The sequence below is a fragment of the Camelus dromedarius genome, chromosome 11 (assembly GCF_036321535.1).
Source record: "Camelus dromedarius isolate mCamDro1 chromosome 11, mCamDro1.pat, whole genome shotgun sequence".
NCBI lineage: Eukaryota > Metazoa > Chordata > Mammalia > Artiodactyla > Camelidae > Camelus > Camelus dromedarius.
The window spans coordinates 4,664,502-4,676,384 of record NC_087446.1 but is presented as its reverse complement, the minus strand read 5'-3'; the positions used below and the strand labels follow the sequence as shown (position 1 = coordinate 4,676,384).

Sequence of the window (11,883 nt, the reverse complement as noted above, 5' to 3'; positions counted from 1 at the left end):
GGGTCCCTAGCCTGCGGCGCCCCAGCGCGGGGCCGTCGCGGGCCGCGTGGAGAAGGCCGCAAAGATGCTGCCAGCGGGTACTGCAGACTTCCTAGTGGGAGACCGATACTCGAAGGAGGCACGTGATTTGCCCAAGGTCACTCGGGGAGTGGCCCAGAAAGGACTAGCGGACTTTCCGTGATGTCCTGGAGCAGAGTAATAAGTTCAGTCTTTAGCGGTTTCGAGCGTCTAATCTCTTTACTGGTCACCTTTTCCAGCCTCTCCCGCTCAGCCGCTACTGGAGTCTTGCTAGACTCCTAGAGCACCAAGTGTCTTCTAAAGTCTTCCAACCCACGTCATCTAGGAGCCCTCCTTTCTCCTGTTTACCGTGCAAAGACGAACTTCGCTATGCTTTAGTTCTTCCTTTTAAAGTGGAGGCAGTAATAGTACGTACTCACCGGGCTGTTGGGACGATTAGAAGACACAATGCATATAAAAGCGTTTGCTGGGATGTTTGGCGCCTGCCCAAACGGCCTAACTGCTCTCCTTGGTCGTAATCTTAACTGAGGCCCAGAGAATGAATATTTGACCGAGGTCACACCGTTGGAACCTCAGAAGGTTCTAAAACTCAGACCTCCTGAGTCCCAGCCCTCAACACGAATTCTCTTTTATAACATGGGTTGTTTCAGTTGCCCTGTTCATAAGTCTTCAGCCGTTCCCCATTAGCTTCCAAAAAATTTTAGCACAGACTTCTCAGCCTGGTGTCCCGAATTGGAGTTAACTTCCTTTTACAGATATTTCCCTCAAATAAAACACTGTTCTTCCAACTTGCTCTTTGGGCTGTGCTGTTGCGCGCAGCTCCCTCTTTTATCACTCACCCCCACACCCATCTTTAGTGTCAAAGTATCCCCATCTTTTAGAACTCAGTTCAAGTCCCTTACTACATGAATCTCCTTATCTCCCCTCATTTCCAAGTTTTGTATGTTACCAGCTTCCTTCACATTTTTACTCTGGTGCCTTGTTTTAGCTCTATTTGCATTTTTGACTCATCCTTTTAGATTCGCAGTTTCTGGATGTTAAGGCTGCATCTTACTTGTCTAGCATCCCTTGTAGCACCTTGACAAAGTAAACATTCATTCTTTTATTCAACTAATATTTACCAGTGGTCAACTATGTGCCTGGCACTGTTGGTACTAGTTGTACAGGGAAAAAAGTCTCACTTTTATTGAGCTCTTTTGACACTAAATTTGCTGCTCCTCTGATCAATGTATTGACAGAAAATGATTTCAGTTCTTTAATTTGACCTTTACACTCCACTAGTGAGTGTTATTTGAATTTTAGGGTCAGAGCTCACAGTAAGAAAACATTTCATATTTGCTCTCTAGTTTATATGTGAAACAAATGTTTTCTGAAACAGTATTTACCAGGAATATGTATTATGTTTTCTTATGTTTTCAGTTTGAGTCTAGTCTTTATCGCTTTAAAGATGCTGTTCATAACTCATTAGATTTATTTCCTGTCCTCTTTCTTCAGTTAGCACTGCCTTGCCCAGTGCTTGGTGCATGGTGTTTAATAAAATTTGTTGACTTACTAGTAGACTAATCAGCTTAAAGATTAGAAGCTAGATCCAAATATTTTTTAAATTCATTTCACGAACTACTTATCCAGACGATGGAATGTAAATTCTCTGAGGGTAAGGATCTTGGAAGTGCTTGTCACACAGTGGGTAGATATTGGGTGAATGAATGAATCTCTGTGCATGAAACAGTTAATTTTAGGACATCAGGCTTTAGTGCAACTGTAAAGACATCATCTCTTGAACTTAAAGTCTAAATTTCAGATTTCAGAATGCAGAAGGATCTGGCAGGTCTTTGATGAAGCGTGTTTCATGCTTTGTGATTTTAGGAACCGTAATGGAATTTTTTTTTTAGCATAACAGAATATAAACTTTATGCCAGACGAAATGTATTTGCCAAGCGTTCAGATTAAGAAGAATGACTATGGGCAAATATTCTTAACCGTAGTATATATATTTTGCATACACTATCTGGACAGCTTTAATATGCTTTTTCGCACTATGTGGACTTAAATATTGAGAAAGCGTGTACATGAAATGTTGCAGAAAAAAGTTCCTATTTTAATTTGTTTATATTTTTGAGAAATAGAATAATGATTCCATTTTTTATATATTACACAACAAAAGTGAAATGATAATTATGTGAAATAAATCCTGTTTCTTTGCCCAGCACTGTCTTCCCCTTTTTACTTATGTAAATGTCCCACTTCAACCACTGAGGGAAGGGTACTCAGTCTGTTTTATTCACAGCTGCATTCCCTACTTTTTTAGCCTGGTGCTCAGCATACAGTAGGCACTCAGTAGATATTTAGTAAATGTAAGAACAACAAGAAAAAACACTCACTCATCTATTGTATAAATATTTGAGTACTTCTGATGTGCCCCAGCAGATAAAAATAAGAAAAAGAAAGAGTATGTGCAAATGTCATAAACTTGTAAGAGGTGTCCCTGTGAGGGAGGGGCTGATGCTGCCTGAAGAAGCCAGGCATGGCTCACAGAGGAGATGACATTGAAGATGTTTCTTTAAACTCCTTGCGAGGCTCGTAATGCTGGGCAGAGAGAACAAAGTGTGCACAGACACGAATGCGAGGGTCAGGGGAGTGGTGGGGGTTGAAACTGGGGTGGCAGATGTGGGCTGTGTGGTGGAGTTGCTCGCCTGCCCTGCTGAGGAACCTAGATGCACCCTCTCCCCGAGGGCACTCGGAGGACCATCAGAGTCTTTGAGGCAAAGGATGGAAAAGAGGACATGGTACTGTCAGGTCATTGCCTTTCCAGAGAACCAGCGACATTATGGAGGATGTGCTGACAAGAGGCTGTTGGATAGTCCAGGAAATAGGTGACAGTGGCCCAGAGTCCCTGTCACTCCACGTGCTGCAGAAGCCAAACACTCCTGTGCACTTCAGAGGTGCTTATTTGTAGAGAACTGGTGGAGTGAGGAAGCAGCCTGATAGTAATGACCATAGGTTTCCCCACAGTCGCCTGTTTGCACCATCACCTGGTGCCACACTGGACTTTCTGAATCCACTTCCAGGAGTGTCTGGGAATCCCTGTGGTTATGCAATCATGTGTATAATAAATATGTAATATCAGACATGTAGTATTATATGTACTGTTCTATCATTACGTCTCCATAATTGCTGTCATGGAACCTTTATTCAGAAGATGCTTGAATGCTTTTGAGACAATGTCAGCTCAGATTGAAGAAAATGACCTCTTCCTGGCTGGCCCGTGTTATGAGCATATGCCATTCCCCTTAATGTGTGAATGAGACCTTCTGAACCTAAACAAAACTCTCAGGGTCCAGAAAAATAATTTTTAGTAGTTTGGTTTGTCAGTGTAATCCTAGAATGTATCCAATTTTGATTTTAAAAATTAGGGTACTTTCTATCACAGGAAAGGAAATTTTTTTTTTTTTTGTCTTCAGATGGGGCTCAAGTGTACAGAACTAGATTAGGTATAGCCCTCAGTTTATGACACGGTCATCATAGGTTTGTGCCTGACCCTTTAATTAATTTTCACCTTTGTTTTCCGTATTAACCACACACTGGGCAGCAGGGGGCTCACTGCCGGCTTGAGGCTTGTACGTCAGCAGGAGCTCATGCTGCCCATGTGCGCCCCACTCTGCTCCTGCCGCCAGCGCCAGAGGGAGCCCCGGCACTGAGCTGTCTGGAGCACCATCTGAAGACAAAAAGGAGAGATTTTGCTTTTTTCAAATGTAAGTCCATTTATCTGTGGTTCCTTCTTCCCCTTCAGAGTCTAGAGCCTCTCCCAGCCAGTGGACCTGAGTTTGGAGGATTAGGAGAAGAAGCTGAGTTTGTTGAAGTTGAACCTGAAGCCAAACAGGAAATTCTTGAGAACAAGGATGTGAGTATCCTGTGGAGGCTCTGCTTTGTTGTGGCTGGAAACACTTGCGCCGCAGGCCTCAGGCCGCAGGGAAACGGGAACCTGTGGTGGCGCCTGTATCAAAGACAGGTTTGCAGCCAGCTGCATTTTATAAGGACTGGTGGCTTAGAAAATAGTTTCTGATTTTCAGAGAAATAGTTTTTCCTCGGTGATTATTTAAGTGAGAAGTTTAAACAAATTTTTGTATTTATGTTTTAAAAAAACACCATTTCAAAGAGACTCAAATTGTGCTTAAGTTTATACTTTGTTCTCTGCTCCCAGACAAAAGACCCTGGGTCTTGAATGAAACTTTTTAAAAAACTTTGTAGCCTTTGAAATGGAATACAGTTGAAGAAATGGCAGGACATTTTCATTAATTGTTTAATTAAGACCTTCTCACCTGTGAGTCCTGCATTTCCCTGACACCACGATCCCTCCACGATGTCTCTGTAACTCACTGCCATCTGCTGGACGATGCACTTTGCCTGTTTCTACTTCCTTTAGAATATAAGCTCCACTGAGACAGGACTGTTTATGTTTTGCTCACTGCTGTGTTCTCAGTGCTTAGAACAGCACTCGGCTCACAGGTGATCAGTGCATTTCTGTTGAGTGAATTGGTTAAGCAGACACTTGTAGATGAAGATGACAGATGCGGGCTCTTGAGCCAGCATTAACCATGCCAGACGCAAACCCACCCAGGATCTCTGGCCAGATACACACGGTTACAAGTCATCCAGGGACCAGGGCTTGGGGAGCCTATGGGAAGGACGTGGAGGGGACCTCTGCACCCTCCGGGGTTTAGGGCTGACCTACAGAGACCTTGCAGGCCTCTTTCACAGGAAGTACAGACCTCACGAAGGGTAAGCTCCCGGGACCAGTTTTTTGAAAAGGCATGGAATTAAGAAGTATGGATCGTTAAACGTGAACACAAATCTCTGAAATTAATTTTAGACATTTGTCTTTAGCCTCAGTGCCTAATCTCTCCTGCCTTGTACTTAATAATCTGTGTCCCCTTGTCACATGTAGGTGGTTGTTCAACACGTTCATTTTGATGGACTTGGAAGAACTAAAGATGACATCATCATGTGTGAAATCGGAGATGTTTTTAAGGCTAAAAACCTCATTGAGGCAAGTGCCCTCTCTGCTTGGCCTTCTTTCTTGTTTCCTTCTGAAGATCCTGGGAGTGTCTGTCTGCTCACTGAGTACCCCCCCAGCCTCTCTGCTGATGACTTTGCCCTGCTCCCCTGAAGGGAGCTGAACCCCCTCACTTCCCAGATGCCTCCCACGAGCTTAGATGTGTTTGCCTTAGATGTGTCACCCTTACCCTGGAGAAGGAGGTGTCCTCTTTTCCAGGCTGGCCCCTCCTTGTGCTTTTCCCAGCCACCCAGCGTCGTCCTGGGCGCTGACGGTGTTGAGCGCTGACTCCTTCCCCGGCACCCTCAGCGCTCTGGTGCACGCCCTTCGGGGCCCTGAGCGGCCCAGCGGGGTGGGCTCTTGATAGTTACCCTCTCCCGCCGTCTCCTCGGGCCCTTACGCCGCTGTCCACCAGTGTCTTTCCTGGGCTGCACCGTCTTCGTCTCCTCCATGGGTTCCTTCTGCCCTTGGAACCACGTCTGCGTGCCTGGGCAGTGTCACTGGCAGCTGCCTTGTGCCCAGGTCCAGCTGGCTCCTCTCACTCCCCGATTTACTTGGCCTTTGTGGTTTTTTTTGGAAGATTAAAGTAACCTTTCATTAAGTCATCTTTTGACTAAAGTAACTGCTCACAGGTCTGGTCTCAGTGATGCTCTCTTCTTAGGGCTCAGCCGCCTGGCACCACGTGCTAAGCCTCCAGCCGGCCTTACAGCCACCGTTTATGTTTCTGTATCTCAGAGAACTACATCCTCTGTTTTTCTCTCTCTTCCAGGTAATGAGGAAATCTCACGAAGCCCGTGAAAAACTGCTCCGTCTGGGGATATTCCGACAAGTGGATGTTTTGATTGATACGTGTCAAGGTCCGTATTGTGGTGTAGTTTGTCTTTGATTTGCCTCTCCCTCCCTCCGTCCTCCAGGGACACAGAAGCTGTTTGTGTGGCCAGACATAGAAAGCTCCTGTGGTCTCAAGAAAGAAACTGAATTTTTGTGTCAGGCCAAGGGAGGACGGGTGAGTTTGAAGATATCGTTGCCTGAGCACCCCTGGCTGGTACCAGGGTTCCAGGAAGGACCCCGAAGGAGAGAGCCAGGCTTTCTTTGGCAAACCCCCCACTAAGGTGTCCGAAAGGGCCCTGGGCAGACTCCACCTACATGTGTGTTTTAAAAGGAGGTGGGCATAGGAGTCAGATTTCACTTTTTGTTTTTATTCATTTGGTCTCAATTTAGTGTTTATTCTTTCATTCCTGAGACCTGCTGTGGGGAGAGACAGCAGCAGACAAGGCATTGTCTCCTCCTGAAGGAGCTTCTGGTCAAGTGGGGCAGGGCGGGGGGACAGCACGTGGTGAGATGTCGTGCCACCGGGGGTGGGGGGCACTCAGCGTCTCTTGAGGTGGGGTGGAGGGACGGGGGATCAGAGAAGGTGTCCTGGAAGGGGCGATCCATGGCTGGGACCTGGAAGGTGGGTCTGTGTTCGTTTGGGGAGCAGGGCTGGTGGTGAGGGGAGGGATGGAAACGTTCCAGAGAGAGAGAGGGTTTAATAGGCCCAGTGGCCAGAGAGAGACAGCGTCATTGGATGGACCACAAGTGCCTTCTAGCCCCAGAGAGCAGATGTGGGGATGAGTGTGATGGAAGAAAAGGCACTAGTGATGGGGAGACCAGGTCGTGAAGGCAGGTGGGTGGTGGTGGACTTTATTCTGGATTGAGTAGACACCCACTGAAAAGTACACGTTGGAACGAATCAGTGAACAAGCGAACTCTTGAGGATTGAGTGGAGGATAACTTTGAAGAGATATAAATGAAACAGTGTATGAAAATGCTTGTAAAAATACAAAACGCTGTGTAAATGGAAGATTTTTACTATTTGAAATATTGACTCATCTGTGACTAGCAGAGACCCCAGACAACAGAGGCCTGGGCTAGAGGGAAGTCTCTTTTGGTGACAGTTGGGAAGCCACCTGGGGCTGGTGTGTTTTTCCCCCGGTGCTGGGCACTTACCGTCTCTAGAGTCCCCTGGTTGCTGTGAAGGCAGAGGACCCGTCCAGCATCCACGTTCCCCATCCCAGCCTCAGGGAGGAGGAGAGGAGGGTGAAAGGGCACACTGCTCTCTTTAAGCACCTGTCCCCGGTGCTCTACACAGCACTCCCCTCTCATCCCATCGGCCAAGACCCACGTGGCCAAGGGAGGCTGGGAAATAAAGTCTGTGAGGCCATGTACCCAGCTAAGTCTCGAGGATGCAATTACGAGTAGAACTGTGGTCCTCAGAGCGTGGTCCCGGACCAGCAGCTCAGCTCTCACCTGGGGACCTGGCAGAAACGCACATTCCGCTGAAGCGGAAGCTTTGGGGCTGGGGCCGGCAGGCTGCCACGACGAGCCGGGCTGCTGCCTGTGGTGGTGCCAGTGCCGCAGACGCCCTGGGACGGTGCCGGGGGACCGCCGGTTATCTCTGCATCCTCAGAGTGACGGCGGCAGTAACCGTCGTGCCTGTGCTGAGCTCTGCGCGTGATTCCGTTGGGTCCTCATGCAGACCTGGTCAAGTGTCATGGTTATTCTTCTGGAAGAAGTGTTTTTCAGCTAGGGAAAGAGGCTCAGAGAGGTTTAAGCAACACGCCGCTGGTCAGACAAGTGAGTGACTGAGTGGCCCTGTCCCTTCCCCGGAGTGCTCTCTTGGTGGCGAGTCTTGGGTGGCACGTAGTTAGCGCTCTCCGGTCTGTTGTAAGTGTGACGGGTCCACTTCTGCGAGCGGCCCTCCACCCTAGCTGCACGTGAGAACTACCCGAGAGCTTTCACAAGGAATGGTTCAGGACAGTGCAGGTGTTCTGTGTGACACTGTAGTGGAGAGCGCTCGACATCATCCGTGCGTCAGACGCTGCGGATGCGCAGCACTAGGAGCGGCCTCAGTGTGGTCGCCCTGGAGTTAATGATGTGCCACATTGGGGCAAACATGCCACACTAGTGCAAGGTGTTGCTGAGAGGAGGGATGTGTGTGAGGGTGTGGGGAGGGCGTACATGGAAACTGTGGGACTAGCTCTGTGCTTTCAGCTCCGTTTTTCTATAAACCTAAAACCGCTCTAAACGATAAAGCCTACTAATTAAAAAAAAGATAGTGCCAAGGCTCCACCCTGACCAACTGAGTCTGGGTACTTGGGAGCCCGTGCCTGAGCGCCTGCGAGTCTGACAGCTCCCAGGTGCGGCTCATGTCCAGCCCCCACCTTTCTGTGAGAGGCGCTCAGCCCTGTGCCCCAGGGCCCGCAGCGGGGAGGAGGCACCCCAAGGCCCCCACACTCCCAGCTTGAGGAAGGATAAAACCACTTGCTTCTGACACCTGTATCGAGTTTGTTGCTTCTCCGTCAGGGTTACTGGACCCCCTCTTGTCACATGAATTCCTCGTTTTAATGTCATTTGAATTGAGGCCCCAAATAATCTCAAGGACCACACTAGTAGGGAACATGTACCTTTAGCAAATAATACGTGTTTTAAATAATCCACTTCTGGTTACTCCTTGCAGCTGCGTCTGACTGTTTGGTATCATTGACCACAAACCAGACACGGGTTTTTGGTGTGGAAATGTGGTGTGATTTTATGTGGGCGTGTTACTGAGCTTTAAAATAGAGCGTGTTTCCCACAGGAGGTTGTAAAGTAAGACGAGGCTTCAGTTTGCATTTTGTCATTTCTAGTGGTGGGGCCGAATATGTAACTACACATTCTAGCTGTCTTTATTGTTTAATATTTTCAACTTAATAGGCGATGATGCGCTTCCAAATGGGTTAGACGTTACCTTTGAAGTGACGGAGTTAAGGAGGTTGACGGGCAGCTACAACACCATGGTCGGGAACAACGAAGGCAGCATGGTACGGTCCAGCTCCTCTCCTGCCCGACAGTGCAGCTTCCACTTGTGAGCTTGTCAAACACGACTGTGCTCCAAAAACCGGCGGTGCTTCCAGAGCTCCTTCATGCCCCTTAATCTTTGTTAGTAGGACATCCCGTAGTTCTCGGGACTCTTCCTGGAGCTGATTATAACATGCTTCGCTATAAACGTGGGTGGTTCAGGCCTGATTCGAGGCTATGAGATGTACTAGTTTCTTGTTTAGGTTCTCCTAAGCCCCAAACCCATGCAGTTGATTTCTCTGAGCTTCACAGCTGGCAGGTTTAGCCTGCTCTCCAGTCCATCAGGTGTGTGCGCTCAGTGAAGGCACGCTTTAAAGAGTGAAGCTGCAGGTGAAAGCAGGTCCTGGTCTGTGTTCTTGTCCTGTTTCTTGAGTCCCTGAGCTAGCACAGTTCTTTCTTAGAAGTTATCGTTCCTTCCGTTTAAACCACTGCCGTTTTTCCTTTCCTCCCAGGTCCTTGGCCTCAAACTCCCTAATCTTCTAGGCCGTGCAGAAAAGGTGACTTTTCAGTTTTCCTATGGAACCAAAGAAACTTCGTACGGCCTGTCCTTCTTCAAACCGCAGCCCGGAAACTTCGAAAGAAAGTAGGCAGCCATGCAGCTCATTGAGTTCAGTGGCCTGGTTTAAAAGTTAAAGTAGATGTCTTGTTTGTGAAAAGAAACTTGGCAGAATCAGGTGACGCTTGTATAGTGTCACAGCGTGCTGTAGATTTCCTCGTGAAGATGAGCCCCAGAAGTGTGTTTAAATCTGTTGATTTAAATGTGTGCAGGTTACAATCACCGCTCCAGCTTTTCAAGCTCTGTCCCCTTGTCTCCTAGTTTCTCTGTGAACTTGTATAAAGTGACTGGGCAGTTCCCTTGGAGCTCTCTCCGGGAGACAGACAGAGGGATATCCGCCGAGTACAGCGTAAGTGGCTTTGCAGTCATTCCGTGCGTGCACTTGAGCGAGAACGAAGAGCCCATTTAACTGATTCCCAAAGACAGAAGGAGGGGCCGGGCTGGGAGCGCACAGACTTGGCTGGTCGGATGCTTGGAGCTGCAGGCATGGTTGCCGGGTCACCCTCTGCTCTCCGTCCTCCTGTCAGCGGTCCCCGCTGGGCGCCTCTTCACTGGCCAAGGGCACATTGCCAGGGCCGGAGAGTGACTAACCTCCACCGTGGCAGCTCCTCTGACCCGGTCGGATTTCTTCCCTGCTCCTGACTTCCTGTAACGCCACCTGTTTGCCCTTCCTCGTCTGTGCTAAGATCGATCGCTGCAGGTAGCCATTGAAGGTTACTTTAGGTTACCGAACGCTTTCAGTGTTGGTTTACGCCTAAGTTTCCTTCTAGCAGGATGAGACGCATGGAATTACTATCACTTGACCACTTTTAGGCTTTATGGTGAACCCTGCTCTTTTTGCCTTCCTTTCTGCATTCATCCCTGCTCCCTCTCCTGTTCTAGGCTTTAGTTAATGAGGAAAGACCTTGAGACACAATGCCGTATAAAAGTAAGCTCCCAAGTGTGGTCTCCAGACCGGCAGCCTTGGCCTCACCTGCAGATTCCTGACTCTGCCTGACCTGCTGAATCAGCATCTCCAGGAATGGGGGCAGGAGAGTGTTTCTGCCCGATCCTCCTCCCCTCCCAGTGATTCTGGTCTGAGAGCCCCGAGTGCCTGCCTGGGCCTGCCTCCCGCTGTGTGCTTGGCGCCCTCTGGGCCCTCGAGACACTACAGCCACTCACCCTGCGCACCCTCGCAGCCCAAAGTCACGAAAGCTCCGAGCGCTCTGAGGTAGCCCAGGAGGACACAGCTCAGGCACAGGCACGTGTGCCCACTGTCACCTCACCGTGTGCCACCCTTCCCTGTGTGCAGGGAGTAGCCCTCAGACCCTCCGCCCTGTGCAGGGGTGCGGACACCAGCACCTGGCGGACGTTCTCTTCAGCCCCGCCGTGCCGCAGCTCACAGTGGCCACCAGCAGGGTGGGCGGTTTCTCCCCAGCTCTCTCCCCCGTGTCCCTTTTACCTCTGTCTCCTAAGCCATTTTTAAAGAGCAGACGCTAGCAGAGTAGAAACACCTCGTTTGTCCACACAGCATAGAGATGAGAGACGTCGGGAGTGCTGGGATAGGCCCGGGGCGGGGGGCAAGGGGCCAGCCCTGCTGTGAGAGCAGAGGTGCTGGAGGAAGGGACTGCATCCTTCTCACCTGTGTCCTTGGTGTCTGCACAAAGTAGGGGCTGACTGTGCAAGCAAAGTGGTGCCGCCTGGTCCCTGCCTCATCCTCCTGGTGGGAATCCAGAGATGTAGAATGTGTCTGCTCTGAGAACAGGGTTTCTCTTGTTAAGAGGCGCCTTATAGGAAAGGAAGAGGTAATTTAGGTCAGCTCTGCCCCCTCCGTGGGCATCTGGGAGAATAGCTGAACCTCTGGTGGCCCTCAGGGCAGAGATGGCAGGTGCACAGGGCTGCTTTCCCACCATCTGCTTCCCCGGGGCCCCGCTCGGAGCCTTGTGGGGGCCTGACAGATAATCGTGCTGAGATGAGTGCCCCCAGGTTCTCACCCTGAAAGCCAGCTGGGGGGTCTGGGCCGTCAGTTCTCTTGCAGGCCTGAGGGCTATAGAACATGCCCAGCGTGGGGCTCACTCAGGAGACTGTGACATGCCCTGGCTCCCTTGTAAGAGTTGCATCACGCTTGTGCTTCCTGAGACACCAGATAATGTCATTCGCTGTTCAAAAGCAACCTGGTCCTTTCTCTGAGATGGAAATCTAAGATGGGCTGGCCTGTTCTCGGGGGGAGGGTTCAGGCCAGGAGGCAGGTCCCACTTGCCCGGACCCAGAGCCACTTGCTTCAGGCCTCTGCCTGCGGAAGGAAGCTCGTCACTCGGCCGTAACCTTGTCTTACTGCCCTTTTCCGGGAGCTGATGTGGGGCATGTGGGCCACCCAGCCTGGCGGCAGACAACCAGG

General features: G+C 49.7%; 1 protein-coding gene across 1 annotated transcript in view; it reads left to right on the top strand.

The window, feature by feature from the left end:
- The window catches only part of SAMM50 (SAMM50 sorting and assembly machinery component), a 30,805-nt gene that overhangs the window by 324 nt on the left and 18,598 nt on the right, over nucleotides 1–11,883 (top strand). The window contains exons 2-7 of the mRNA XM_031463404.2: nucleotides 3,809–3,919; nucleotides 4,964–5,065; nucleotides 5,841–5,928; nucleotides 8,807–8,913; nucleotides 9,403–9,533; nucleotides 9,768–9,855. Of these exons, the coding sequence (XP_031319264.1) occupies nucleotides 3,809–3,919; nucleotides 4,964–5,065; nucleotides 5,841–5,928; nucleotides 8,807–8,913; nucleotides 9,403–9,533; nucleotides 9,768–9,855 (627 nt within the window). The remainder of the gene's footprint in view (nucleotides 1–3,808; nucleotides 3,920–4,963; nucleotides 5,066–5,840; nucleotides 5,929–8,806; nucleotides 8,914–9,402; nucleotides 9,534–9,767; nucleotides 9,856–11,883) is intronic.